Raw genomic sequence first — 27756 nt, 5'->3', positions numbered from 1 at the left:
TTTAAAACTGAGATATGATCAGCTATATAATGGTTTTAAACTTTTGTTTTCAATGTAGTAGGTATCTGTATTTGGGAATTTGTTTATATATGACGTGTATTTTTTACTATAATTCAGGTAATTCACGTTGAAGCTGGTAAAATATTGAGGTCATTTTCTTTCCTCCATTTTCCTTAAAAGGAAATGGAGGGGGTTAGGATTGTAGTGTATGTCAGTAGCAGAGCATGCTTATACACACGGCCCTGAGTTCCATGCCTAGCACATACACACACAAGGAAATGTGAAATGAGAGGTGCTCATCCCCCACAGGGACAAAGTCAGGGAGGAAGACACACAGAATTCGAGTCTGTTCTGAGAGGTGGCAAGTGTGTCAGGGAGTGGTCACTAAGCAGACGAGGGTGAGGACAGTGGCGTTGTCTACCTGTTAGGCCCCTGGGAGCTGATCACTGACTGCTGAGCAGCCGCCTTTGCAGGTCCCTCTTTGCTGTCCAGTGAGGCAGGTGGCCTTCTAATCTCATGGCTACATGGGGAGGCAGGTCTGGAGAATGCAGTGGAAAGTTCAGAACTGCCTCTTTTTTTTTTTTTTTTTTTTTTATTATTCATATGTGCATACAAGGCTTGGGTCATTTCTCCCCCCTGCCCCCACCCCCTCCCTTACCACCTACTCCGCCCCCTCCTCCCCCACTACCCCCTCAATACCCAGCAGAAACTATTTTGCCCTTATTTCTAATTTTGTTGTAGAGAGAGTATAAGCTATAATAGGAAGGAACAAGTGTTTTTGCTGGTTGAGATAAGGATAGCTATACAGGGAGTTGACTCACATTGATTTCCCGTGCGTGGGTGTTACCTTCTAGGTTAATTCTTTTTGATCTAACCTTTTCTGTAGTACCTGTTCCCCTTTTCCTATTGGCCTCAGTTGCTTTAAGGTATCTGCTTTAGTTTCTCTGCATTGAGGGCAACAAATGCTAGCTAGTTTTTTAGGTGTCTTACCTATCCTCACCCCTCCCTTGTGTGCTCTCGCTTTTATCATGTGCTCAAAGTCCAATCCCCTTGTTGTGTTTGCCCTTGATCTAATGTCCGCATATGAGGGAGAACATACGATTTTTGGTCTTTTAGGCCAGGCTAACCTCACTCAGAATGATGTTCTCCAGTTCCATCCATTTACCAGCGAATGATAACATTTCAGAACTGCCTCTTACCCAGTGCTGTGTAGAGGTCAGGTGCCAGCTGAGGAGAGGAGGGATCTGCAACTGGAACTGCTCCTGCTGGCTGCTAGGTGAAGACCGACCCAGGGGAGAGATTGGGTCTTCCAAGAAGATCCCGTATGCATGACCCTACTGTCCATCACCTCCACTCACACCCTGGGAGTTTGCAGATTTTATAGAATCATCATCATCGCTGATCTTTAGGGTGTTTCATTACCCCACTCTACCCCTTCCTCAGCCCATGGGAGCCTGTCCTGGGCAGTCATATAAATAGAAGCATTATGTATCTGGCTTTTGTCTCTTGGCGTGGCGTTTCAAGGTTCATCTGTGTTGTTCCATGTGTGACTGGATAATGTTCCATGCTCTGTTGATTGTCCCCTGATGGACATTTGGGCTGTTGCACTTACTGCCATCATGAAAGTGCTTTTGTGAGCATTTGCTTCCGTTTTCATGTGGACGTGTGTTTTCATTTCTCAAGTGTCACTGTCTGAGAGCAGAGCTACTGGGTTGTAGATTTTGCTGCCAAACTCAGCTGGGTGTGGTGGTGCATGCCTATAATTCCAGCATTGAGGAGGCAGGCAGGAGGACTGCAAGTCTGAGGTCAGCCTGTCTGTGAAGCAGTAGGCAGACTCTTTCTTAATGGCTGCACCACTTCACATTGTGTCAGGAAGCGATTTTTAATTTATACCCTTATTGATCTTCTCCTTATCTTCCATGTTACATAGGATTTTAGGGGTCTTGCAAACTATTTGCCCAATTGGCTTTGAACCACGATCCTCTTGATCTCTGCCTCCTGAGTAGATAGGATTACAGGCCACTCTTTGTCTCTTGGGGTATTCTTTGCTCACAATTGTTCTTTGTGTCCTGCACCCTATTGTGTTGCTAGTCTTGAGAAAACACCATTTGAGATTCTGTCCTCAGGGGCCTCAGTGTGCTGAACTCACAGGCTTCAGATGTCTTTTTTTTTTTGTTTTTCCCCCGCCCCCCCGAGACAGGGCCTCACTGTGTTGCCAGGCTGATCTTGAACTCCTGGGCTTAAATGATCTCGCCTCAGCCCCCCTTGTGTTGGAGTAATAGGCATGCACCCCCACGCCCAACAGTAAATGCATTTTATTTTACGTATTTATTTTCAGACATGTTGTCACTATGTTGTCTAGACTGGTCTTGAATTCCTGGGCTCAAGGATTTTCTACCTCAGCCTCTTGAGTAGCTGGGACTGCAGGTGTACCACAACTCGATTGGTAGATGTGTTTCAAATGCATAAGAAACGGCCAGACCGCTCCCAGAAGCGCTGTGGCCTCGGCACAATGCCACTGCAGGCCTAGGAGCACTTGGTATTGTCAGTCCGTTTTCATCACCACTTTGTAGGAAATGTGTACCTTGCGCTGGTTTTAATTCTCGTTACCCAAGTGTCCAGTGTTGTTGAATATCTTCTTCAGCAAAATCTCATTCATGTCTCTTGCCTATTTTTAAATTGGATTGTATGTCTTACTGTTGAATTTTGAGACTTTTTATATATTCTGGATACAGGTTCCTTGTTGGATAAACAATTTACAGGTTTTCTTTCCCAGTCTGTATCTTATCTTTCACCCTTACTGTACCTCACTCATAAATTAAGCTTTATCATAGGGCTTATGTACAGGGAAAAACATGGTAAAATGGCTTAGGTATCATCTGTGGTTTCAGGCATCCACTGGAGGTCTTGGAACATACCCTTGGTGATGAGAGGAACACTATATTGTCTTTATCTGGTTTCATGTCAAGGCTATAGACAGAAAGTAGTACCAGAAATGAGGTTGTTGACATAACAAATACCAGGAAGTATGGAAGTAGCTTTGGAGTTGGGTAATGAGGGTGGAGCTGGGAGAGCTCTGAAGAAACCAGCCATCAATGGGTTCTTAGGCTGACTCTGGTAAGGGCCCTGAACAAAACCCTAGGGAACGTCTGGAATTCATCACTGGGAGCAGAATGTTGGTAGAAATATGACAGCAGAGGCCATTCTGACCAGGCTTCAGACACAAGTGCAGAACACGGTGCTGGAAACCAGAAGAGGCCTAGCCCTGTTACAGAGTGGCAAGTTTTTCTGCGGAGTTAAGATAGGAAATCAACAGGCGCTTTCAGGAGAGGAATCCAAAGGTGTGGCAAGTGCCCATATGGACAGATGAAGTGAGGCTACCCATCAGGAAAGGGAGAGTGGTTGCCCCTGCTACTACAGGCCCAGACTACAAGGCCCAAGGGAAGGAAATACTTCACTTGAGAACCCTGGGGTACCCTAGGGACCTTGAGTTTGACTGCCAAGGCCACCTTAAGTCTCTGCTTCCCACATTCTAACACAGCACCCCTCACCCCCAAGCTGTGGCTCAGTTGAGTACAGATGTGACTGCTCCAGAAAGTATAAGCTTTGACAGTGTAGCGTCCACATAGTGCTAGTTCTGAGTGCATAGGATGCACAAGCTGGGCCATGGTGGCCTCATCTGGATGTCAAAGGATGTAGTAGGCAGTAGAGATGGTAGACATCATGGGCAAAGCCACCAAAGAGAGTGACCACTAGGGCAGTGCCTAGTGGAGCCATGGGAGCCGGGCTACTCCTCCCCCACCCCCCCCTCCCCCCGGCCCAAGCCCCAGAACTGTTAGAGGCACCAGTGTACACCTGCCTGGGATTGCTGCATGCACCAGACTCAAACTGAGCCACTGTGGGAACTGAGCCCAGCAAAGTCATAGGGGCAGGCCTCCTGAGTCCCCCATGTCTGGAAGACAGAATGAGGAGTCAAAGGTTATTTTCCAGCTTCAGAGTTTCACAGGGTTTGCCCTATAGGTTTTGGACTTGATCGGGGCTGTTACTTCTATGTTGCCCATTTTCCCCTCTAGAATGAAAAGATCTATCCTATGCCTACCCTACTGTAGTATTATTGAAGCACATCACTTGTTTAATCCCACAGGCTCTCAGGTGCAGGGGCATTTGTCTGCTGGGAATGTGCCTTGAGTCTCCCCTGTAACTGATTTGGACAAGACTCTGGCCTTGGGACCTGTGAACCTGTGTTGGAAGGAGTTAAGATCCAGGGGCTGATGGGGTGAAATGAATGCGTTTTGTAGAGGAGGCTATGAGTTGTGGCTACAGAGACCGAATGCTGTTGCTTGTGTGTTTATTGTCTCTAAAACTGGTTAAAATCTAATTGCCATTTTAACAGTGTTAAGAAGTGGGGACTGGTGGAATGGCTCAAGTGGTAGAGCGCCTGCCTAGAAAGTGCAAGATCCTGAGTTTGAACCCCAGTATCACCAGAAAAAAAAAGGTGAGGGGACCCTTAAGGGTGATTAAGGTACAAAGGTGCTGCCCTTACAGGTGGACTTGGTGCCATTATAAAAAGGCAAGTTCTACTCTCTCTTGCCTTTCCATCAATCAGCAATGCACACACCCCTTGATCTTGGACTTCCCTGCCTCCACAACTGTGAGCCAATAAATTTCTACCTATTATAAATTACCCAGTCTCAGGTATTACATTATAGCAGCAAAAATAGACTATTATGGGCTGGTTGAGTGGCTCAAGTGATAGCACTACTGCCTAGCAAGCATGAGGCCCTGAGTTTAAACCCCAGTATCACCAAAAAGAAAATTTATAAATAAATAAAGGACTGTTGCAAGAGTGAATGTATGTGTCTCCCCAAAATTCCTGTGTTGAAATATATTCCCCAATATGATAGTGTCTGAGGGTGATCAGCTCATGAAGGTGGAGCGCTTAGTGCCCTTGGCCCTAAAGTGCATACATCCCTTCCACTATTGTGAGGTCCAGCGAAAAGATGGCCCCTCATGAACCAGGAAGCAGCTCTCACCAGACACCAAGTCTGCAGCACTTTGATCTTGGACTTGAAGCCTCCAGAACTTGTTTGTGTGGTCTCTGTCAACGAAAGGGACTAAGACACAGGGCTGTGCTGGCCTTAATAAAAGGATTGGGAATGTTCCTTTGTGCTGAGGCAGCAGCCCTGCATCTGGGATTGCCGATTCTGAGGTGACGCTTCTCCATTCTGCCCTAGTGCACTTGTGGGGCCCCTGCAGCCTTGCATGGTTGGGTCACCATTTTTGTTTACAATTCACTTTGACATCTCCCTCCAAAAGAAAGATTCATTTAGAGCCAGGCATGGTCATACATTTCTATAATCCCAGCACTCTGGAAGGTTTGCCTCTACTTCAAGGCCAGCCTGGGCTAATGCAAGACCCTGTCTCAAAAGAGAAAAAAAAAAAGTTTCATTTTGACCATATTGTGATTATTGATAGGCATTTGCTATTTTTCACTGGTTTTCTGTTTTTGTTTTTTCCTTGGTGGTACTGGGGTTTGAACCCAGATCCTTGTACTTGCTAGGCAGGTCCTCTACCACTTGACCCACACCAGCCCTTTTGTTTTAGTTGTTTTTTGGACAGAGTCTCTAGTTTTTGCCCAGGGCTGGCCTCAGATAGCAACCCTCCTACTACAGCTTCTGGCATAGCTAGAATCACAGATGTGCTCCCCCATGCCTGGCTTATCAGTTTGGATGCAGTCTTGCCAATTTTTTGCCTCTGGCCTCACTGTGAAGCTCCTGATCTCTGCTCCCAAGTAGCTGGGTGTACAGTTGGATGCCACCATGCCTGGGAATTCTCTGGTTTTATTCTTTCGTTTCCTGTCAAAAATAATGACACAGCTACTTGAACTTTTTTTTTTTTTGGTAGCAGTACTGGGGTTTGAACTCCAGGCCTTATGCTTGCTAGGTAGGTCACTCATCACTTGAGCCACTCCACCAGCACTTTTTGTGTTGGGTGTTTTCAAGGTAGGGTCTCATGGACTGTCTGCACAGGGCTGGCTTGGAACCGTGATTCTCCTGATCTCTACCACCTGAGTAGCTGGGATTACAGGCGTGAGCCACAGGCACCCAGCATTTTAAAATATTTTATTTTACTTATTAGGATTTTAACTGTTTCACTTTGTATAGTGGTTTGAATGCTCCAAGGATCCAAAAAAACACATACTGAGTTTTCACTGTCTATATGAGGTTATTTTGCGCTTTAACCGGAATGCCCCATAGTGCCCCCACACACACACACCAGATCTGCATTACTGGAAACCACTGAGCAGTGTTATCAGTGTCTCTCAACTGTCAGATCTTTCCCTGAGCTTGTGAGGAAGACAGTCTTCATTTGCATACCTGGCTCCTCCAGGCCCTGCACTGTCGCTTCTTGCACACAGGTCTGCAAGGCTCTTAGTTTTCTTTCATCTGAGGACTTACTTCACTTTTATTCATGACAGACATTTCCCCTGGAGATACAATTCCAGGTTGAAAGCTGCTTCTCCCTCAGCAGTTTAGAGTTGTGCTACTGACTTCCTGTGGACCTAACACAAAACCTGCAGTTGCAGTTGCTCTGGAGGCCAGGCATTGGGTCCTCCAGTACTTTTTTTTGGTGGCCCTGGGGATTGAACTCAGGTTCACAAACGCTGTCTACAACTTGAGCTACATCCTTTGTTTTTCAGGTAGGGTCTCAAGTTAACTTTGCACATGCCAGCCTCAGGCCATGACCTTCCTACCTGTGCCTCCTGAGTAGCTGAGATTACAGGTGTGAACCACCATACCCAACAGGTTCGTTTTTCTTTGTATGTGGTTTTCAGCAGTTTGATTTTTATGTGATCCAGGGTAGATTTCTTTGGGTTTATTCTGTTCTGGGTTTGCTTGGCCTGTTAGATGTACATGTTTATACTTTCTGGAAAGTTTTTAGGCCATTATTTTTGCAAATCACTTTCTTGTCTCTTTGGGTTTCCAGTGATACAAATGCTGAACCTCTGGCTACCATCTCACAGGAGGTTCTGGATTGATCATTTTTTTCCCTCTTCTTGTTCCGATTGAGTTATCTCAATTGATCCAGTCAGCCAGGCACCTGTGGCTCACAGGTGTCTGTGATCCTAGCTACTAAGGAGGCAGAGATGGGGAGGATCACAGTTTGAGACCGGTACGGGCAAACCGTTTGTGAGACCCCATCTTCAAAATGACGAGACCAAAATGGACTGGAAGTGTGGCTTAAGTTGTAGAGCGCCTGCTTTGCAGGCCTGAAGCCCTGAGTTCAAACCCCAGTCCCACCAAAACCAAACAAAACCAATCAACTGATCTTGTCAGATTCATTGCCCTCTGATCTCTTCAGCTACTGAGTCTGGATGTACTCGGTAGATTTTGGTTATTTGGAATTTTGTTAGTTTAGTTATTTAAATTTTTATTGTGTTGCTTTTAAATTCTACCATTTGCATTTGGTACTTCTGTGTCTTTTTTTGTGATTATTTTATGCTTCGCATCCATTGCAAAATGTGATTATTGGTCAAGCATTTTTATAACAAAGACTGCTTTGTAGTCTGTTGGATAATTTCATCATGGGGTCTTCTCATTCTTGGTACCTGGCATTTTTTTCCCTTGCAAGTTGATGTTTTCATGGTTCATGTGTCAAGTAATTCTGATTGTCTTCGGGACATTCTGAACCTTGCTGAGTGAGCTCTGGCTCTACTGAGTTCTCTGGGAAGTGCTGTTTTTTGTTTAGCAGCTCTTGTTTAGGGCCAACCCCAGTCCCATTGCCCCTACAGCTCCCTGGGCTGGCCTACTGGTTGTTTGGGGTACAACCAACCTGCATCAGCAGTTTGGAGGTCAGCCTTGTGTTCAGGAACTACTTTTATTGGGCTGCTTTCGTGAGCTCCCTTCTTGTACTCCCCATTGGTCCTTCAGCCAGATGTCTGGGGACTGATCACCCAGGTCTGTCATGCTCTTCCTTAATTGGGCCATGATGGGGTCTGTGTGGCAAGAGGACAGAGGGAGAAAACTAACCGGGCAAGGTGTGTATGTGTGTCAGGGGGTCTACTTCCTGGAAGCAAGGCTGCATAGCAACATGGACGAACGACTCCAAGCCAAGTTGGCTTTTATGGGCTCCTAAAGCTACTATGCCCACTACCACCAGGGCACAAAGAACTCAGAAAAATCAGGGGATTTCCACATCCAGCACCACAGCTGCCCCTCCCAGTCCTTAGGGATGCACCCTTCCAGGGGTCCGGCTGCATCAAGTCAGGCATGAATACCGACTTGGCATTCATGGGTAACTGGTGCCACTGTGAGGCTGCTTCCTGCCATGCACAATGCGTGGAGTACTCGGGTTCCTGCAAGGGTCCAGGTTTTACAGCTGCATCCGGAGTGGGACCTTACCTACCTGCTTTCTCTTAACCCTCTCCCAGGGTTCTAAGGTTGCTCTGTGTCCTTGTGAGGTGACTTTTCTCATTCTGAGCTCAGCTCAGCATGTTCTCTGAGGATGTCTTTCTGTAGTCAGCCATTTTTCTCACCCCACCTCTTCACCTGACTTCTTTTCCCTGTGATGCTGAGGATCGTCTTTCTCTGCTGCTTTCACATCTTCACACCAGGTGAGCGCCGCCCCTTTTCGTGGATCAGACCTGTAGTTTCAATTACTCTACCTGCTGTTTTCTCAGTTCCTTTTTAAATTTCTAAACCTTCTTGATTTCTGCCTGTTTTGTTCTAGAAGGCATTTAAAACTTTTTTTGGATGTTGCTGTTTGCTTTTTAAAGTCAGACAAATCTTAAGTCCTTCCCAGGAAGCTGCTCAAGTTTTGCAGCTTCTTTGAGGCGTATTTGTGCGTGTGGAACTTGGGTAACCTACTCTGTATGGCAGGAGGCTCATTCTGTGTAGCGTGGTCTTTGTTGTGGTGGTGCCGGGGTTGGAACCCCGGCCCTCCAGTGCTAGGCAGGTGTTCCACCTGAGCCACACCCCGGCCCCCTGTGGAGTGGTTTTCAGTCCTGGCTGCTGTGTTATCGTGTTTTTCTTCTGTCTCTGTCCTCCAGTGGTGTGATTCATCGCCATGACCCCCTGGCTAGTGGAGCAGCTTCTGGCCCTCACATAGAGCAGCCCATGCTGATGAACGCTCACTGCATCTCCTCCCTCATCCACCTGTATTCTCAGCCAGGCCCGGCTTCCCTGTCTGTGCCAGGAGCCCTGCCCTCCGTTCTCCTTGCAGTCAGTATGGCTCCCACCCCAAGAGGACCCCAGGCAGCCTCTGCTCATTTGTGGTCTCTAGCCAGGAAGAGCACTTTCCTCATTCATTCAGTACCCTTGATGTCATTTTTTCCCTATTTTCTATAGGTCCCAGGGAAGCTTAACACGAGCTCTCAGTGTAGCCAGTTGCTCACCCAGCCCATTGCCCACACCATGGTTACCCTAGGTAACCAAAACTTCCTCTTCCCCATTGCCACCTTCATCAGGAGACCCTAGTTGATGAGGCAGGTAAGGCGAACTGCCCTTCTATATCCCAGGTCCTCACCTGTCTAGACCCCTCAGAGCTCTGCCCACCTCCCCTTCCTACCCAGCAGCCAGGGAATTCTCTTAGGACGAGCCTGCCCCTGTACCATCTGGGCCTTCAAGACCCTGGACAGGACTCTGTGTCCCTCTGCCTCCTTGTGGCCATAAGCACATGACATGGCAGATGTGCACAGGCCTCCCAGAGGTCAGAAGGACACACACCTGCATCAGCACTTCCACTTTGGCCTTCTGTCCCTTCAGGAGAGCCCCAAGGTAGACACCACCAGGCAGATCAGCCAACCTGTGCCTAGGCCCCCTCCCTACAGACAGAGACTGGATGACTGGGGGCTGTTGCCAGCTGTTTATTCAGGGCCCCAACCAGGTGACAAGTGCACATGCAGCACACATGGGCCCACAGGAGGCTGACCTGTGCCACTGGTGCACAAACCATGTCACCAGAGGCAGGAGCCTCAGCAACCAATGGGCCACCTCCAGGGCCCCAGAGGGCCCCCGAGGGTGTGGGTTGTGGTGACTATCCCAAGCAAGTACCCAGGTAGAGGCCAGCTCAGGCTGTGCGAGCCTCCAGCCCAGGGGAAGGGATAGGTGAGAAGCAGAGCCTCCAGTGTCCTGTGTACCCCAAGCTGGCCAAGAGGCCGATACGGGGTCCCTGATGCCACCCATGGCAGCCACCCTAGTGCTGAGTGAGCAGGTTGCATGAGCGAGCGTGTTGGGGTCAGGCCAACCCCTTCCTAAGGCATTACTGCTACGAGCATCTCCCCCAGCTCAGGAAAGAACCACAGGGTATTACTGTCCCCAGTGGGTCCCAGCAGCTCAAGGCACCAGTGCCTTCAACGCCTATGGCTGGCAAACCAGGAGAAGAAGGGGCGCGGGCGTGGGCGGGGGGCCTGGAGGACACGCACGGTGCGCGGTGAGCGCCAGGCTTTGATGGTAGCGTCATCGCTGGCTGTCAGCAGGAGCTCCTGCTCCTGGGGGCTGAAGACCACCGAGTTGACCACATCCTCGTGCCGCAGCTTAGCGAGGCAGATATTGTAGTGGCGGTCCCAGATGTAGCCGTGCCGGTCCTCAGCCCCACTGCAGGACAGTGCCTGGATGAGCCCACTGCCCACCTGCTACAGCCCCAGCCCAAACCCTGAGGCCCACCCACGCCCACACCTGGCCACAAAGTCCCTGCTGACATCCAGGAAGATGAAGAAGCACTCATCGTTGGGGGTGTAGGCGCGGTGTGCTCTCAGGGCCCGCTTCACCTCCCGCATGGTCTTGAGGTCAAACACCAGCAGGTCAATCTCCTCCGCGATGGGCGGTGGCTGCATGGGGTCAGCCACCACTGAGCCAGGGGGCCAGGCGCGGCTGTTCACGTACAGGTACCTGAACAAGGGGCAGGCGTTCAGTGTGGACTGCTTCGAGGTACAGGGCCACCTGTGGGCGTCCCACCCAGAACACTGGGGCCCACCTGTTGTCAGGGGACAGGCCCATGCCGATGATATGCCCGTGAACATCAATGACGTGGTCTAGGGCATCAAAGAAGGCATCGGAGCCCCGGCCCTCGCCCAGCACCGGCCCTGCCGTCGTCATCTGGTGCGGCAGGATCTGCTTGATGCCTGCAGAGAGGCCAAGGTGGAGGCCTGTCGGAGCCTGTCAGGGATGTCACCTTCAGGACAGCCCCCCACCCTGAGGGCACCTCAGGACTCCATGGGCACTGCCTATTCTGGGGGCCCCAGATCTGAACCGTAGGTGGCCACATGGTCACTCACTGGCCAGTGGCCTGCCTACAGAACTAAGTGCACCAGGGCCAGGAGCAAATGGATGGTCCACACTTTGCCTGTGGACTCACTGTTCAGCCCCACCAAAGCACCGGGGACTGAGGCGGCCCGGGCAGCACTGCAGCAGTGTTACATTCCCTCCTGAGTAGGGGCCCCCTGCGTTACCGATCTGGTGTGGCGAGTAGGTGAGGCAGCCAGTGGTGAAGATGAGGTACTTATTCCTGGCGTCGGCGGTGCTGCGCTCGGGGGGCTTGGTGTGGCCCTGGGCCAGCAGCTCAGCCACCCTGGTCTCCAGCATGCGCTCCGACAGCGGCACACGCCCATCCAGGATTCCGTCCAGTGTGTGTCGCAAGCCTTCCTTGGCACGGCCAGGGCCAGGGGTGCGCAAAGCTGGGTCAGGCACCTCTTCCTCACTGTCCCCGCCCAGATCAAAGACACGGCAGGGGGGCGCAGCCTGGTCACCTGCATCCAGCAGGAGGTCAGGGCTGTCAAAGCGGCTGCAGTCGGCCACCATCACTGTCCGGATGGTGCTGGCGTTGAGATTCTGGATCTTGAAGAGCCGCTTCACCACGTTGACATTCTCTGACTCCACGTCCTGGGCGGGCACAAGTCGGCAGGCCCAGAGCAGGTGGGCGCCGGCCAGTTGCCCAGGCCTAGGGAGCTGGCCCACCCCATCTGCCCACACCTCCCCCTCCCCGTCCCCATCCTGCCCCCACTGTCCGTACCTGGAAGGCATTGTTCAGCCACAGCACTGAGCAGGAGGTGACATCGCCAATACGGTGCAGGTTCCCCGAGATGAGACTGGTTTCCGTAAGCCAACAGCCAAACACGTCATAGGGCTTGTTGCGTACACGGGACAGCAGAGCGAAGGAGTCTGGGGGGAGGCCAGGGCTGGGCAGGCTGCCGGCAGGGCACGGTGGGGTGGCCCAGCCCGAGGCCCGCGCTCACCTAGGCTGATGACAGCAATCTCGCCCGAGGAGGAGTTGTGAGGCCCCAGGAAGACTCCCGAGGCCAGCAGCAGTGAGTCATCCTGGTTGAACTGGGAGAACTGGGTGTAGCTCCAGTTGTAGGGCCGCATATCTGCGCTGTGCATCAGTGAGATGCCCAGGTCGTTGTTCCAAATCTGTGCCAGAGGAGCCAGTGCTGACCGCCTGGCCAGGCCTTGTGGCACGGTCTCCTGAGGCCCCCACAATACAGGAAGTCCTGGCCTTTCTCCACTGAGGTTGCCCACAGTCACTAGGGGGCAGGGGCTCCTTCCAGCCCCCCATCTCACCAGCATGGGGGCCAGTTCCTGGAGCCGCAGGCTGCAGTGGGACCCTCCTCTTTGGGCAGTTAAGGCCATCCTCCCTAGCTTTGGGTCTTGGGTGGTCCAGGCCAGGCCTCCAGGTGCCAGCTAAAGTATCTCTTCCCACCTGACCCTCTCCACTGGACACAGGAAGACCAACGGTCTCTCATCTCCACCCTCTCTTCCCACCAAGTTGGGCTGATGGTAAGAGCGTCCTCACCTTCACGGTACAATCCTTGGAACAGGAGGCAAACTGGTATCCCGAGTGGGAGAAGCTGAGGTGCAAGACCTGGTCAGTGTGCTCCCTCAGTGTCTGCACCTCCACGCAGGGCACCATGTCATAGAGCCGCCGGAACTCCTCGTACCAGGACGTGGCCGCTGGGGGGGCCAGTGTCACTGCTGGGCTCAAGTCTCCCTCCCCACAGTCAAGGCACCAGGAGCCAGGGCTGAGGGTGCACCCTTGTGCTCACAGAGGCCCCTACCCACGGAAGTGGCCCGTGTATGGGGCAGATTCTCAAGGACCATGAGGCTGGGCAGTGGGGACCTTGTGCTGTGGCCTCAGAACATGGTACGGGACAGCCCCTGCCTCCCACCAAGCCAACTCCAAGGTGTGTGCAGGTGCTGACCTGGGTGACGGGGCACATCACGGGCCACCTGGTAGTAGCGGTAGAACTGCTCCCTCCATAGGAACTCGTCACGGGACACTGCTTGCCACTGACGGCACACCAGCCCAGCAGCCAGCACATCTGCAGGGCCCAGGCTCAAAAAGATCTGGTAGATGAGGCTGTCGGGGAGCAGGGGCACGCCCCCCTCGTCCATCGTGACATTCTGCCCAGGCGGCCCTGAAATCCACCAGCGGCTACCCTGAGCCCAGGCCCAAAGAAGCCCAAAGCCTCTAGCCGTTCCTCCAGTCCCACCAGCTGGGACTCCTACCGCACTGCTGGCTCACAGGCTGTTCCACCAGCCCGCATCCCCCAGGGGCCCCTGACACTCCTGGGACTCTCTGGGGTAGGGGGTGGGCACCTCTCAGCAATGCTGGGCCTGGGGCAACCTGCAGTGGGAAGTGGTGCCCTGGGCCCCAGGCTCATCCTCACCCCTAAAGGGCCTCCCCTGGGTCACATCTTCCAGGTGGGGCCCTTTGACCTCCCATGCCTCCAGGCCCCGGAAGACATCTGGGTGCCAGGGGCAGGTCCAGCTCCAAGCAGTGAAGTGCCAGTGGCGCCCAGGAAGTCCTGTCTCTGACCTGGCCACCCCACGGCTCCCGAGCTATCAGCTTGGGACAGACTTCCTGCCTTTTAGAACAGACCCCGCCTGGCCCTTGGCCTCCGCCCAGGGGAACCTGGCCAGGCCCGGATGGGGTGGGTGGGGGTTCAGGGTATGCGCAGGGCAGATGACAGGGACAAGGTCCGGCTGCAGTCACCCACTGGGTGCGGCAGGTGGACGAGGCTGGCCACAGCCGGCCAAGGCCAGAGATGGGCAGTCAAGGCCAGTGTCGGCTGGACAAGTGTGGACAAGGCCGGTGAGGGCGGGGAAAGGCCGGTCAAGGTTGGACAAGGCCGGTCGCGGGGGGACAAGGCCAGTGATGGGGCACAAGGCCAGCGGCCGGGGTCGCCGGCGAGCGCCGCGGGGCCGAGGCCGGGACTCACCGCGGCGCCTCCGCCCGCTGCGCTGCGCCGACCCGCTTCCGCCGCCGCCGCCGCTCGGGCCCGGGTCCCCGCGTCTCTATGGTGCAGCCAGGCCCGACGCCACGAGCCCCGAAGCATCGATGGCCGCGGCCGTGCCTGCGGCGCTTCCTCGTGCGCCTGCGCGCGCTCGGCTCGCCGGGAACAGCGCCCCTGGCGGCGGGGAGGGGCAGTCGTGCACCTGGACTCAGGGTGGGCGCGGTGGGTTCGAGACCCTGCCTGCTCTCAGCGCGTTGGGCCTTGAGTAAGTGACCACAAGCCCAGTGCTGTTGGCTGTTGGAATAAGGCCAGATGTTGGTGTGCAACGGGTTGAGCACTGACCTCCAGTGGAAATCAGGGGTGCAGGGGACATGGACAAGGAGTCAAAAGGTCAACTTGGACTCTGTGCCCAGGACATGGTGCCCAGTCCCCATCCAGGCCAGGTTCCTGAGGAGGCTGGGAAGCCTGGCTCAGGTTTGGGAAGGCAGGGGACAAACGTGAATTTCCTGACTCATGTTGCTTCCGGTAGCACTGGACAGTGGACTCTGACCTGGGACAGTGCTGCCCTCCGACTCCCTGTCAGGTCACAACACTGACCCTGCCACCATGCTGCCTCCTTGGGCTGCACTGCTCTTCACCCTGCTCCTTACAGCGTCCGGCTCGCTGGGCCAGAGGCCTAGGAAGCCCCCTCGACCTGGGTCCCTCATAAGCACCATCCAGCCCCAGGCCAGTTTTGACGCTCAGCAGGTAAAAGATGGGGCAGGTGGCGGCCAGGTAATGGCGGGGTAGGAATTGGCTCACCTTTGCAGAGTGGGCCAGGCTGCCCCACCCACTATGAGTCCTGGACCTCCGGGCCTGCTCCCAGTTTTCAGGAAAGTGGCTCCTTGTGGCTGTGGGCTCTGCCTGCCGCTTCCTGCAGGAGCAGGGCCACAGGGCTGAGGCTACTGCACTGCACGTGGTTCCCCAGGGAGCAGCCATGGTCGTCAGCACCTTCCGCAAGCTGTGAGTCCCAGCATGACCCTCCGCCATCACTCCAGCCCCTGACCCTGCCTTTACCCTGGCCTTCTGACCCCATCTCTCCTCCCCCACCCCACCTCTGCCTTGGCCTGGATGGATATTCCACGTTGCCCTACCTGGGTTGGGATCCCTGAGCCTGGGTGCTCCCTTCCTCTTCCCCCGTCCCTGCCCCCCCCAGGGATGGGATCTGCTGGCAGGTGCGCCAGCTCTACAGAGACACAGGAGTCCCCGGCCGCTTCCTACTCCAAGGTGAGGTGGCAACAGCAGGCGAGGGGTGCAGGGCTGGAGACAGGCACCAGAGATGATGCCCACCGTGGTTTTGCCTCAGCCCAAGGTGCCCGGGGGCCCGTGCACGTGGTCGTCACTGAGACCGACTACCAGGGCTTCGCTATTCTGTACCTGGAGCGGGCAGGGCAGCTGTCGGTGAAGTTGTACGGTGCGTGGTGGCCCTGTATCCATATAGGAGCTCCAGTCCTGCAGGCTCAAGGCGCCATCCTGGTGGGACTGGGCAAGTCCAGATGGACACACAGACCCTCTTTATCCCTCCTCCTAACCTGGCATGCCTGAGAGCAGGCACCAAGGGAGAAGCTAAGAGGCTGGTGTGGGATCAGAATGAGGCACAGACAATTAGCCAGGCTGTGTCCTGGGCCCACAAAAACCCTGTCCTGAGAGCACCCTAACCCTGCCTCTGCTGGGACCCCAGGAGCCCTGTCTGTCCCTTAGCCCGCTCGCTGCCTGTGAGTGACTCTGTCCTGAATATGTTTGAGCAGCGGGTCAGGGAGGCCAAACTGACTGAAGACCAGATCTTATTCTTCCCCAAGTATGGTGAGTATCCCTGGCCTGGTCCCCCCTCCTAGCTGATGCCCTCCCTCTCCCTGACCACTGCCTGGGTCCCCAGGTTTCTGCGAGGCTGCAGACCAGTTCCACATCCTGAATGGTGAGTGGGCAGCGGAGCAGGACTGCAGTGACCCAGGTGAGGGCTTTCTCCCGCCCCTGCTGAGTCTTGTGTCTACTGCAGAGGTGAGGAGGTGAGGCTGGTGGCAGGAGAAGCTGTGACCATGGACGTCTGCTGCCCTCCTCAGTGACCCCCAAGCACCCTGAGCACACCCTCTAGAGTCTCCTCTGTCTGCCCTCTGAGCTGTGTTGACCTGGGGAAGCCTCAGTAAATATCATACTCAGCCCTGTGTCCTTTCTGTCCACCTAGACAGGTGCTCCCCCTGCTGGGGTGAGAAGGGGAGGCAGCCGGTTTCTCTGACAATTTGAGGCCCCCATCCCCAGGGAGTTAGGGCTAGAAACTGCTCCTCTGCCTAGAAGCACCAGGGTCCTGCTCTGGGCCTCAGTTTCCCCTCTTCAGTGGAGCCCTGCTCTGTGGTTCTGTCCTTCCCTTGGGCTGCCTGCTGCTCACAGCCTCTTGGGCTGTCCAGGATGGCCTTCCTTGAGCCTGCCAGCAGGTCCTCTTAGCTTCTGCTGACCCTTGACTCTGCTCCTGGAGGCTGAAGAGCCAGATTCCCAGCAGCCCGTATGACTCAAGACAGGGGACGGCCAGAGGTGTCAGGGAGGCCAGGCAAAGGGGCGCCTTCTTATCCCTGGACATGGTTCCCAGCTGTGCTGAGCTGCTGTCCATCACAGGAAGACACGAGGCTGGACTGTCCTAGAATCTACCTGGCCAGGGCCATAGGGAGCAGGGCTGACCACCTGAACACTGCTGCCAGGGAGATACACTGACCAACTGGGCATCCCCAATCACCTGGGCACCCCTGACCACCTAGGCACCCTAACCACATGGGCACCCCTGACCACCTGGACACCCCTGACCACCTGGGCACCCTGATCACATGGGTGCCCCTGACCTCCTGGGCACCCCTGACCTCCTGGGCACCCTGATCACATAGGTGCCCCTGACCACCTGGGCACCCTGATCACATGGGTGCCCCTGACCTCCTGGGCACCCCTGACCTCCTGGGCACCCTGACCACCTGGGCACCCTGACCTCCTGGGCACCCCTGACCTCCTGGTCACCCTGACCACCTGGGCACCCTGACCTCCTGAGCACCCCTGACCACCTGGGCACCCCTGACCTCCTGGGCACCCTGATCACATGGGTGCCCCTGACCTCCTGGGCACCCCTGACCTCCTGGGCACCCTGATCACATAGGTGCCCCTGACCACCTGGGCACCCTGATCACATGGGTGCCCCTGACCTCCTGGGCACCCCTGACCTCCTGGGCACCCTGACCACCTGGGCACCCTGACCTCCTGGGCACCCCTGACCTCCTGGTCACCCTGACCACCTGGGCACCCTGACCTCCTGGGCACCCCTGACCACCTGGGCACCCCTGACCTCCTGGGCACCCTGATCACATGGGTGCCCCTGACCTCCTGGGCACCCTGACCACCTGGGCACCCTGATCACATAGGTGCCCCTGACTGCCAGACCACCTCTGATCACATAGGCGCCCCTAACCACATGGGTGCCCCTGACCTCCTGGGCACCCCTGACCACCTGGGCACCCTGATCACATGGGTGCCCCTGACCACCTGGGCACCCCTGACCACCTGGGCACCCTGACCACCTGGGCACCCTGACCACCTGGGTGCTCCTGACCTCCTGGGCACCCCTGATCTCCTGGGCACCCTGATCACATAGGTGCCCCTGACCTCCTGGGCACCCCTGACCACCTGGGCACCCTAACCACATGGGTGCCCCTGACCTCCTGGGCACCCCTGATCTCCTGGGCACCCTGATCACATGGGTGCCCCTGACCACCTGGGCACCCCTGACCACCTGGGCACCCTGATCACATGGGTGCCCCTGACCTCCTGGGCACCCCTGACCTCCTGGGCACCCCTGACCACCTGGGCACCCTGATCACATGGGTGCCCCTGACCACCTGGGCACCCCTGACCACCTGGGCACCCTGACCACCTGGGTGCCCCTGCCAGGGAGGTGTGTGAGAAGGAGTGAGGGAACAGTGCTAGTTGAGGACTGCACCCCAGCTCAGGGGAGCAGGAAGCCTATTTCATGGGCCAGAGACGGGCTAATGTGGGGCTCTGGACATCTGGAGGGGCCTCTGACACAGAGTGAGGAGACCCCCTAGCAGCCCCAATCCAAGATCCAGCCAAAGTCAGGATCCACATGGATGGAGAAGTGAGGAGTGCCTGGGCCTGAGAAAGGAAACTAGGGTCAGAGAGAGGCTAGAGAAGGGAAGTCCCCCACCCCTGGCAAGGGTGCTCCTCCTCACAGATGGGGAGGGTCTGCTTGGGACTTGGGCTGGGGTTCAGGGGACAAGGCATCATCCCAGCCACAGCTAGGCCTGGAAGTGACCAGAGCTGTTCCTGACTCAGACAGGGCCTGACCACCTGGGTCACTCCCAGCGCTCCTCTGATAAGCAATGCTAGGCAGGTGTGCTGCCACTTGAGCTATGGCCTCAGCTGATAAGCATTCCCCAAGCACCAGCCCTGGGACATGGGATGGACAGTTCCCTCCTCCTGGGAGTTCAAAGTCCAGGCGTAGCCTTGACTACAGGGAGGTTGGAGTGGGGCAGGTGCCCCGTGCTTGGTCCTCCCAGCTCTCCGTGTCCTCCTTCCAGCAGCCACAGTGACCCAGGACACCCCAGGTGAACTGCAGAACACAGAGCAGGAAGGGACTGCTGCCTGGCCCCTGGAGCAGAGTTAAGATAGGACTTGCCCATTGGGCTAGCCCAGAGGACACAGGGCACAGGGCTTGGGGTGGGTGACTGCTGGGAAGAGGCAGCAGGTGCCTCGGAGGTTTCTTCGCGTCCTGTGGGGACTCTCCTGTTGTGCCGATCCAGTGTCTCTGGGCAGCTAGGCTCCCAGGAGGACAGGTAAATAGGACTGGAGGGAGGGGGCTGAGGGACCTGGGAGGGAGAGGGCCACAGGAGGCTTCTCTCCCCGCCCCAGCTCCATGTTCCTGAGGCCCAAAAGATAGACTACAGGAGCACCCACGTCCCGTGGGACCTAGAAAGGAGCCACACTACCCTAGCTCCAGGAGTGCATCTTCCACGCCAGCCTCATGTCCCCCAAACGGAGTCTCGCTCTGGAGGAAGTGCCTCAGCTCAGGCTGATGCTTGTGTCTGAACATGAGCCATGCAGCCACTTTGCGCTTCACACAGCACCTGAGGACACCGAGCGCTGAATCAACACACATTTTATTTCCACAAAAGTGCTTAGCAAGCTCCAGTTAAATTTGCAAATTTAGGTAAAATAATGGTAGCGCTATGTGCAACTTTTTTTTTAACTTGAGATAGGGTCACCCTAAGTAGCCCAGGCTGGCCTTGATCCTCCTGGCTCTAGGAGTAGGGGAGACAAGCAGAGGACAGCACCCGGAGTCCTCACAGAGGGAGGAGACAGGACAGATGGAACAGGTGCTTTGTCCTTACTACCCTTGTTTTGGAAGGAGAGGTGAAGGCCACTGGGGAGGACAAAGGGGACTAGAAGGAAGTATAGGGAAGAAAGAGGAGCTAAAGGAAGGGTCCTGGAGAAGGGGAAGGGACACGGAGCACAAGGTCCAGCAGGGAAGGAAGGAGGACCCTACTCCCAGTGTGACCAGGGGACCAGGGTACAGCAGTAAGTGGCTGAAATTCTCTGGTTCCCCACATCCTGGCCTTGTGGAAGGCCCTGTTAGCTCTCCCCATCCCAGGAGCCCAGGGCCCCCTTCCCCCACTCTGGTCTCACAATGGCAGTACTGTCCTGCTGCATGGCCAAAAGCTTCCTGCCCAGCACAGTAGCACCCTGATTGGGTGGTGGGGACACTTGCTACCCACCACCAATCACGTCAAAGCGGGGAGGAGCCACCCTTACAGCTGCCCATCCTCCAGCTTGGGTCACACGTGAAGGGGAAGTGGGGCTAAATAGCTAGAATTGCTGCCAAGGGCTCTGTGGCACTTGCAAAGCACTAGGAGGAGGGCGCATGGGGCCTGGGGCACTGCTCAAGAATAGGGCCCTTTCTATGTCAAAGACACACCCCAATTGTTCAGCTCCATCTGACCAGGGAAGACCCTGTTCACTGAGGGCCCTGCTGGGGAGGAGGGCTGGGGAAGAACTGGCTGTCCTCATACTTGGGACACACCGTTGACTGTGCTCCCCAGATCTCCCCAGAGTGCCTTGCAGATAAGACGATGCTGGGAAGGGGATTGGGCTTGTGGAGCTGAGGGTGTAGATGGCGGGGGGAGATGGACAGTGAGGCAGTTCAGGCAAAAAAAAAAGATTATCACATTCCAGTTTTCAAAGCATAGAGTTGTGCTGACCAGCCAGGGCACAAGAAGTCCCTTTAGGAGGAGAACAAGGCTGGGACAAAGCCCAGCTCTGAAGCCCCTGGACTTCGAGGGCCAGCCTGAGGTTCCTGCCCAGAACAGGCTGCTTAAGGCCCAGGGACCTCTTGGGTTGAGCCCAAGTCCCTGTGAGTAGGGACTGAAGGGAGTAGGTGGCCAGGGCTGGGAGCAATACAGGTCAGGTGCAGAGGTGGCAGGCCATAGCCTTCATGGTCCTTTAACATGGGGGCCTAGCCCCACACACTGCAGCTGCCAGTGGGAGGTGGGAGGGAGAGGGAGAGGGTCCAGGGAGGGTACTTTTCCCCACCACCGCCAGCTCATCACCTAAGGAAGACCAGGGTGGCTGGGGGCCTCACATATGCCAGTGCCCTTCCCATCAGCCCACTTTCAAGCAGGACTGGTACCCCCATTACGGGGTCCTCCTAGGCTCTGCCCTTCTCTTGCGGGGTCCCTTTGAAAGGCCCTCAGCCATCAGCATCTGTGAGTTCTGGTGCTCTGTAAAGCTTCCTCCCTCCTCGTCCTCTCGTGACTCCGTTCCCTGCTCTGCTGACCACAGGCCCAGCTAGTGCTTGTGCCAACCCCGGCTTCTGGATGTGGGTAGCTGAGAAGCCACCTGGGAGCTTGCAGCCAGGCTGCACAGGTAACAAGTCTGTGAGCTCTAGGAACAGTCAGCTACCTGCCTAGGTCAGGACGTTCTGGGCATGAAGAGTAGTTAGGAGGGAGGGCTGAGCAGGGGCCTCTGATACCCTCCCTGCGGGGGACTCTCAGAAGGAGACTGAAGAGTGCAGACCTGTAGTGTAGAGGAGTCAGAAAACAACCTCAGGCTGGGCCCAGCAGTCCTTTTGGACCCTGGGCCCAGCCCTCAGGCCCTCCCTTCATACCTACCTCTCCTCCTGTCACACCCCTTGGGAGGGGCACCACCCACGAGGGCCACAAAGAGGTGAGTTTCTGAGTGGGTCTCACCAATAGCCACTCCTCTGGCTTTATCCTGGAGGCTGCCGGGATGGGTCTTTGGTGTGTCCCATGGCTGTTGCTCACCCTGGCCCAAATCCTACAGGGCCAGACTCCAACCCCCCTGCCAGATTTTACCCAGCTGAAGACCTTCCAAAATGACCAGGTAGGAGGAGAGGGAGGCAGCTGGCCAGGATCCAAGTTTGGGGAGGGAGGATGTAGACTGATGGGCACTGCCCAGGGAGTCCAGGAGGCAGGCCCTGCTTTGACCAGAGCTCCAGTCCTGTTCTCATGGACTCCTGGGCAGACCCCTGACCTACAACAGAACAGGGCCCTGAACAGGCCTTCCTGGTCACCCCTTCCCTTCTGTAACCCCCACCAATCATGCCCCTCTGTGTATGTGGGGAAACTGAGGCTACCAACAAGGGTCACCCTGTCCCTGCCAGACCCAGTGCAGGCTCTGGCTCCTGCTGGGATCATTGGTATAGGCTCAGTCCTGGACCGTCACCTGGGGAGGGGTTGGGTTGTGGGCTGCCTGGGGTGGGCCAGGGTGGGAGGGACTGCTGGCCCAGCCCATCACCAGCCCTGCAGTTCCAGGGGGAGTGGTTCGTCCTCGGCCTGGCAGGCAACACCTTCAGGAGGCAGGATAGGGCCCTGCTGAATCCTTTCATCACAACTTTCGAGCTAAATAACAAAGGCCACTTTGAGGTGTCCAGTGCCATGACCCGGTGAGTGGACTGCCCTTGCCATGTTGTATACCACTGGGGAGGGGTTCACTGCATCAGTCTGGAGATCAGGGCTGATGGATTTCAGGTACCCTGATCCACAGACTCAAACACTGTACTCAGGTCCTATTTCCCTCTCCATATGTTTCCTGTCCCACGCTGACCTCTGTTGGGTCAGGTTCTCTTCTCCCAGAGGTAAGACAGTAGAAGCCAGCACCAAGCTGGAGGTCCCCAGAGTTCATTCCAAAACCAGGAGTGTCCATCTGAAGGAATGTTTATCTGAAGAGTTTCATGTTGAATTCCTATCTAGACACCTGGTCACCTAGCAACACAATGGGTTCTGGAGGGTCTTTGACTCCAAGCATTGCCAAGATGGGTCCTGTTTATTATTTTAAAACATGGAGATGGGGTTGGGCTTACCCAAAACACAGGGACAACAGATGACTTTCAGGACTTCCATTTGCCACACTTGGCCTTTAATTCTCTGTCTGCCCATGAAAAGTTTGCTGCTTCTCACGTCTCAGAGGAGGAGGCAGATGCAGTCAGTTCTTGTAACTTAACATCTAAAAGGAGGGGATGCTAGGGAAGAGCTCACTGCTCTGGCTTTTCAGTTTTTACCTCCTAGTCCTGTTTCAATTAGAGTCCAACTCTCTTCAGGTGACCCTCTTCCCTGTCTCCTCACCTGCCTATCCTGACTCAAGGGCAGCAGGGGATCCAGGGCTAGCACAGCTCACCCAGCAGCCCTGGGGAGCCTTACCCTCCAGACACCATCACCCTGTAGGTCTGACTGTGCTTTTTTGCTTCTCAAAATAAGTGCATTCCTTCAGGAAGCCCCTGCTAGTGAGAGGGTGTCCCCAGCCAGCAACCACTGCCCTTGTTCTCCTCAGCCTTTACCTCCAGACCCCATAGGCCAAGACCAGAGCTTCCTGGCTAGGATGCCAGCTGCCACACCCAGAGGAGAAGTGGCCACCCACAAACACCTTTTCTCTGCATTGTACATCCACATGGATTTGGGGCTCTGTGCCAAGTCCAGAAGGAGCCAGTGTCCTCGGAAGGACTCAGAACAGCCTGAGGGACCCAGGACAGCCTGAGAGACCCAGGACAGCCTGAGAGACCCCAGCCTGGGGAGAGGAGACAAGAATCCTCTACAGCTGGGATGCAGACTCCTCTACATGAATACCTGAATTCTTCTAGGGGGCTGTTTGGGGTGGGCCTGGCCAGTTTCTATAGCCTTCTGCCCTGTCCTCTGCCACAGGGGCAAGCGCTGTGACACTTGGTCTTACGTGCTGATCCCAACGACTCAGCCGGGGCAGTTCACTGTGGACCATGGAGGTGAGACAGACATAGGCTGGGGGACTGGGGCTAGCCTGTGGGACCTAACATCTGTGCTCCTCAGAACCTGGGTCGGACAAAGAGGACACGCAAGTGATGGACACTGACTATACCAGGTTCGCCCTGATGCTTTCGCTCCGACAGGTCAGCAGGCAGACCGTCATCAGGGTCAGCCTTCTGGGTGAGCCCCGGGTCCTGTGTGACCCTCTGTGGCACTTCCTGGGCTTGGGTGGGGGCAACTTTGAGGGCAAGTGGCCCGGCCACTTGGCCACCCCTGAGTGCTGAGAGCTGTGCTGTGCTCATCGGGCCACAGGAAGAAGCTGGAGTCTGCCTCCCAGGACACTAGACAAGTTTTTCTGCCTGGCCAGAGCCCAAGGCCTCACGAAGAAAAACATCATGTTCCCAGATATGACCGGTAATGGGTTCACAGGGAGTGGACAATGGGAGATGGAAATGGGGCCTGGAGGGCGCTTCCACCAGCCCTCACAAGCTTGGTGTCACCTCGTGGTGGGTGTGGACGGGTATTGCTCAGGCTTAGGAGCATCATGGGGTTTGGGCAGCCCCAGAGGGGCTGGACCCTAGTGCCCGTCCATGGAGCTCACTCTGCCAGAATGCAGGGGCTGTGGCTCCTTGCTCTCTGCTCTCACCCTAGTCCCAGTCACCCCTGCCCACCCTGGGCCCCTTGTCCTGGGATCCCCCTTGCCACCCTGGTGCCCTGCTCACAGGGGACAGGGGCTCATCCCAGGAACTTCTGGGCCTCAGACAGCCTGTCCAGCACTGGAGAGCCCCTGAGAGGCCAAGGCTGAGGGACTTCTGGGATGAGCCCTGTCCCTTGTCATTCTCTTCCTGGAAAGGCCAGGATCCCCCCACCAAGTCCCTTCTCTTCCAGGGGCCTTTCCTTTCCTTTGTGCCCCTCTGATTGTCACTTCTGGACCTTCACCCCTGAATAGCCACATGGACACACTGTGTGTGCACGCACTTACACTTACATTGCATATTTTGTGTGTGTGTGTGGATCTAGGGTTTGAACTTGGAGCTTCATGCTTTCAAAAGCAGGTGCTCTACAACTTGAGCCACACCCCTGCTCCTGCTATTGTCTTTTTGAGACAGGGTCTCACTGCACAGCCCAGGCTGGCCTAGAACTTGTGATCCTCTGCCTCACCTCTTGAGTGCTAGGACTGCAAGCCTGTGCCACTCCCATGCACACTTGCCACATGCACAGGGCTGTGTGTACATCTGCACACACCTGCACACTCACTGTGCCTGGCCAGGCCACCTGGATCTGCCACAAGTCTGGGGCCTCTGAGAATAGGCAGGGTTGGGCAGGGGCTTCCAGAGGACCCTGAGCTGGTGACAGCAGCACCTGGGGACCATGTCCTTTAGCACCTTCCTAGCCTGCCTGACCCTAGCGCCTTCCCCTGGAGTCCCTGCTGGTCCCCTTTCTCCCTCTTGTCCCTCATCTGCCCTACCTTCTGTCCACATTTGTCCCTCTTAAGGACCCCCCCACCCCGGTCTATGTTCCTCTTCTCCTCTTCCTTATCCTCCATCCTAACTGTCTATGCCTCACCCCATCAGAGTGGTCATCCCATCTGGATATCTGCTGAAGGATGAAGTAGCTGCTGCCCAGCCAACTCTGCTCCTCCTCTACTCTCAGCATGAATAAATGCACTGTGCCCAAAGCTTGAGAGTGTGATCACTGTGACCTTGGGATGGTGAGAGGCAAGAACCCAGGGACCCACTGACCCTGCAGAGCTGTGATTGCTCCTCCTCTGAGCACCTCCAAGCTGGCACCTCAGCCCCCAGGACAAAGCCCTCCACTCCTCTCTTGCTAAGCCCCCACCGTGTAAATTCACAGATGCCTCCCATCCAAGAGCTCTGAGGCTGCCATGGTGGTGTGCAGCTGGGCCAGGGCAATAGGCAGGAATAGTCAGGGCTCCGGAGCACGGGGAGGCCCTGATTCTGACACCACAGGCTGGGAAGGTGACATGGGCCCTTGAGATATGGGATAAGGAACCCCATGCCTGGTTCTCACTGGGTGTAAGGTATAGGGAAGCTTTTCACAAACAGCCACAAGAGCAGCCTTGCCATGCTGAGCCCAAGCCCAGCCATGGATGTGGTCCCACAGTCAGTTGTTGCCAGAGAGAAAACAGCATCCAGATATGGCCCACCTCAGGCCTAACCCTCACCCTCCTGGAATACCCTGCCACTCGGGAGGGTGGCACCTGGGTGGGAGCCTGTTTAGAATCCCTCTGAAAGCAGACCTTCGCCTTCCCCTGGGCGATAGAGTATGGTCCATGGCAGGAGATTCAGAATCCAAGCAGATTCTGAATGGGGTGGGGCTGGGTAGGCATGGACTCAAAGCCATCCCTGATGACCCCAACAAGACCAACCCCATGCTATGGGGTTGGCACCACAAGTGGAGCCTCATGGCACAATTCAACATCCTGTGGTGTATCTGATCCACAACATACAAACTGCACAAAGGGAGGTCTCTTTGTCCTTCATTCTATCCCATATTCCAAGATGGCACTTGTCACAGAGAAGGCTACAAATGCTTATTTTTTTTTCTCCTTCTTCTTTTGGCTTTACTGAGGTTTAAACTCAGGACTTCATGCTTGGGAGGAAAGAACTCTACTGCTTGAGCCACGCTTCCAGCTCTCCAAATGAATGCCTGTCTTGCTGAGTAATTGGACAGATGGGTGAATAGATGATGCATGGATAGATGGATGGATAGAGGTTGGGTAAATGGTGGTGGATGGATGGATGAATGGATAGGTGGATGATGTGTGGATGATTGGTGCTCTTGCAAAAGAGCTCTTTTGCTTTTGTGCCTTGGATGAGGAGGCCGAGGTTGAAGTCAGTGAATTGGTTGGGTCTGGACTGAGGGTCCATGGAGATATCCTGCACAGTATGCTGATGAAGACATGGTCTTGGGTCAGAAATCCCTGACTGTGGCCTGGCATCTTGCTAGAGTTGATCCTAAGAAGGCTAGGAATGCTGATGGCTGTCTTTGGACTAAATGGTTTGTGGTTTGGTGGTCCTCAAATGTGCCCAGGAAGGGTCACTCTCCTGTGGGATGGGATGGCTACTGGTAGGTCATACACAGGGGCTCCCGAACACTGGCCTTGCTGTCTCCTGCCTTGCTTCTTCTCTTCCTCTCCTTCTGCTGGCACACAGTGTTCCTGATGAATGGGGCTCACCCTGCAGAGCCAGGTCCCAAGCACCCCAGCCTGAGCCTGGTCCATGTCTCACCTAATGCCTAGGTGAGAGACCTGCACAGGGTTCAGACACAGGATCCAGGCAAGAAGGGAGGAGGTCCTAGAGAAATTCAGTTTGAGCATGGACACTCCCCCAACCCTGCCCCAAATATGTGCACGGGATTTCATGGTTTCCCTTCTCCCTGTTAACCCTGCCTTAGCTTTGGGAGGGTAGATTCTTCAGGCCCTCTGCACAGATGGGGAAACTGAGGCTCGAGAAGACCTGGACACTTGGCAGGGTCACCCTTCCCCAGTCAGCCACAAGGCAGCCTCCCTGCGGCCCAGGGCTCCTCCATTGGTCTCACCATACCATGTCCAGCCCTCTCCACAGTGGTGGACCCTCAGCTGGCAGGAATCATACTCTGACTGTAGGATTGTAGCCTGTGTACAGGTGGAAGCTGTACCTCAGGAGGTGGTGAATTCTCTGCACACCAGCCCACATAGAAGGTAGGGCAATCTGGGTTGCCAGCATGTGCTAGTAGAATTACAGGACTGAGGCTATACCCACCACCCTGGTGGGGTCCTTTTCCCCTCTGCACCAACCACGGCTTCTGACCGAGAAGTCAAGAGATGCTGACCGGGTCTGTTTTCCTTCCCAGATCCTGTAACTACAGAGATTGGGAAGGATAGACTTCAGGCCACGCTGGATCCAGGCCCGTGGCTGTCCTCTGTCTGCTCCACCAGCCCTGACAAGAGGTGGCCCCTCAAATGTGTTGGTGGCATCTATCTTCCAGCAGTTCTCAGTCCTGGCAGAGGCTGTGTCCTCTCATCAGTCAGGTGGCCTCTGCATGCAACCATCTCTATATTGGGCTCCAGCTGCTACAGGCTCCCCTTTCCCCTTCATTTCTCCAGGCAGGAGCCCTGGGGCCTACCCTGTCCTGGTAGCAGACCCTGTACATCTGTCATTCTGAGGAAGCCATTGCCTGGAGAGCCTGGAAAGCTGGTCCCCAGGG

At 55.4% G+C, this 27756-nt stretch overlaps 2 protein-coding genes across 7 annotated transcripts; one reads left to right on the top strand and one right to left on the bottom strand.

The window, feature by feature from the left end:
* Positions 1-9849: 9849 nt before the first annotated feature.
* On the bottom strand, positions 9850-14371 carry Fbxw5 (F-box and WD repeat domain containing 5). 3 transcript variants are annotated; one of them, XM_074052776.1, is made up of 9 exons: positions 14216-14371; positions 13196-13411; positions 12790-12947; positions 12233-12407; positions 12010-12158; positions 11450-11879; positions 10975-11122; positions 10677-10889; positions 9850-10595 (listed from the first exon to the last, which is right to left on the bottom strand). In XM_074052776.1, the coding sequence occupies exons 2-9, from the start codon at positions 13386-13388 to the stop codon at positions 10352-10354; spliced, it is 1710 nt and encodes a 569-aa protein (XP_073908877.1). In that variant the 5' UTR covers positions 13389-13411; positions 14216-14371; the 3' UTR covers positions 9850-10351. The 3 variants fall into 3 exon arrangements, with proteins under 3 accessions (XP_073908877.1, XP_073908879.1, XP_073908878.1); XM_074052778.1 differs by lacking the exon at positions 14216-14371 and adding an exon at positions 13813-13951; XM_074052777.1 differs by lacking the exon at positions 14216-14371 and adding an exon at positions 13664-13806.
* Positions 13965-23131, top strand: C8g (complement C8 gamma chain). Of its 4 annotated transcripts, none has more exons than XM_074052780.1 (11): positions 13965-14088; positions 14760-14977; positions 15096-15232; positions 15426-15496; positions 15576-15683; positions 15971-16072; positions 16146-16220; positions 21095-21178; positions 21596-21655; positions 22081-22217; positions 23115-23131. In XM_074052780.1, exons 2-9 carry the CDS (start codon positions 14837-14839, stop codon positions 21649-21651), a joined length of 774 nt encoding a protein of 257 aa, XP_073908881.1. In that variant the 5' UTR covers positions 13965-14088; positions 14760-14836; the 3' UTR covers positions 21652-21655; positions 22081-22217; positions 23115-23131. The 4 variants fall into 4 exon arrangements, with proteins under 4 accessions (XP_073908881.1, XP_073908880.1, XP_073908884.1 ...); XM_074052781.1 differs by lacking the exon at positions 13965-14088 and adding an exon at positions 14481-14495; XM_074052779.1 differs by lacking the exon at positions 13965-14088 and having other exon boundaries at positions 14414-14977.
* Positions 23132-27756: the final 4625 nt, after the last annotated feature.

This window comes from Castor canadensis, chromosome 13 (genome assembly GCF_047511655.1).
Source record: "Castor canadensis chromosome 13, mCasCan1.hap1v2, whole genome shotgun sequence".
In the NCBI taxonomy this organism is placed as follows: Eukaryota; Metazoa; Chordata; class Mammalia; order Rodentia; family Castoridae; genus Castor; species Castor canadensis.
This window is presented reverse-complemented; position numbering and strand designations above follow the sequence as displayed.

Bases quoted from the DNA above. Each gene is read 5' to 3' on its own strand.
- C8g (XM_074052780.1), top strand. From the start codon at position 14,837: ATGCTGCCTCCTTGGGCTGCACTGCTCTTCACCCTGCTCCTTACAGCG. The intron at 14,978-15,095 runs GTAAAAGATGGG...GCCTGCTCCCAG, and splicing joins CCAGTTTTGACGCTCAGCAG to TTTTCAGGAAAGTGGCTCCT. The intron at 15,497-15,575 runs GTGAGGTGGCAA...GTTTTGCCTCAG, and splicing joins CGGCCGCTTCCTACTCCAAG to CCCAAGGTGCCCGGGGGCCC.
- Fbxw5 (XM_074052776.1), bottom strand. From the start codon at position 13,388: ATGGACGAGGGGGGCGTGCCCCTGCTCCCCGACAGCCTCATCTACCAG. The intron at 12,948-13,195 runs GTCAGCACCTGC...TGGCCCCCCCAG, and splicing joins TGATGTGCCCCGTCACCCAG to CGGCCACGTCCTGGTACGAG. The intron at 10,890-10,974 runs GTGGGCCCCAGT...CCCCTTGTTCAG, and splicing joins GGCCTGTCCCCTGACAACAG to GTACCTGTACGTGAACAGCC.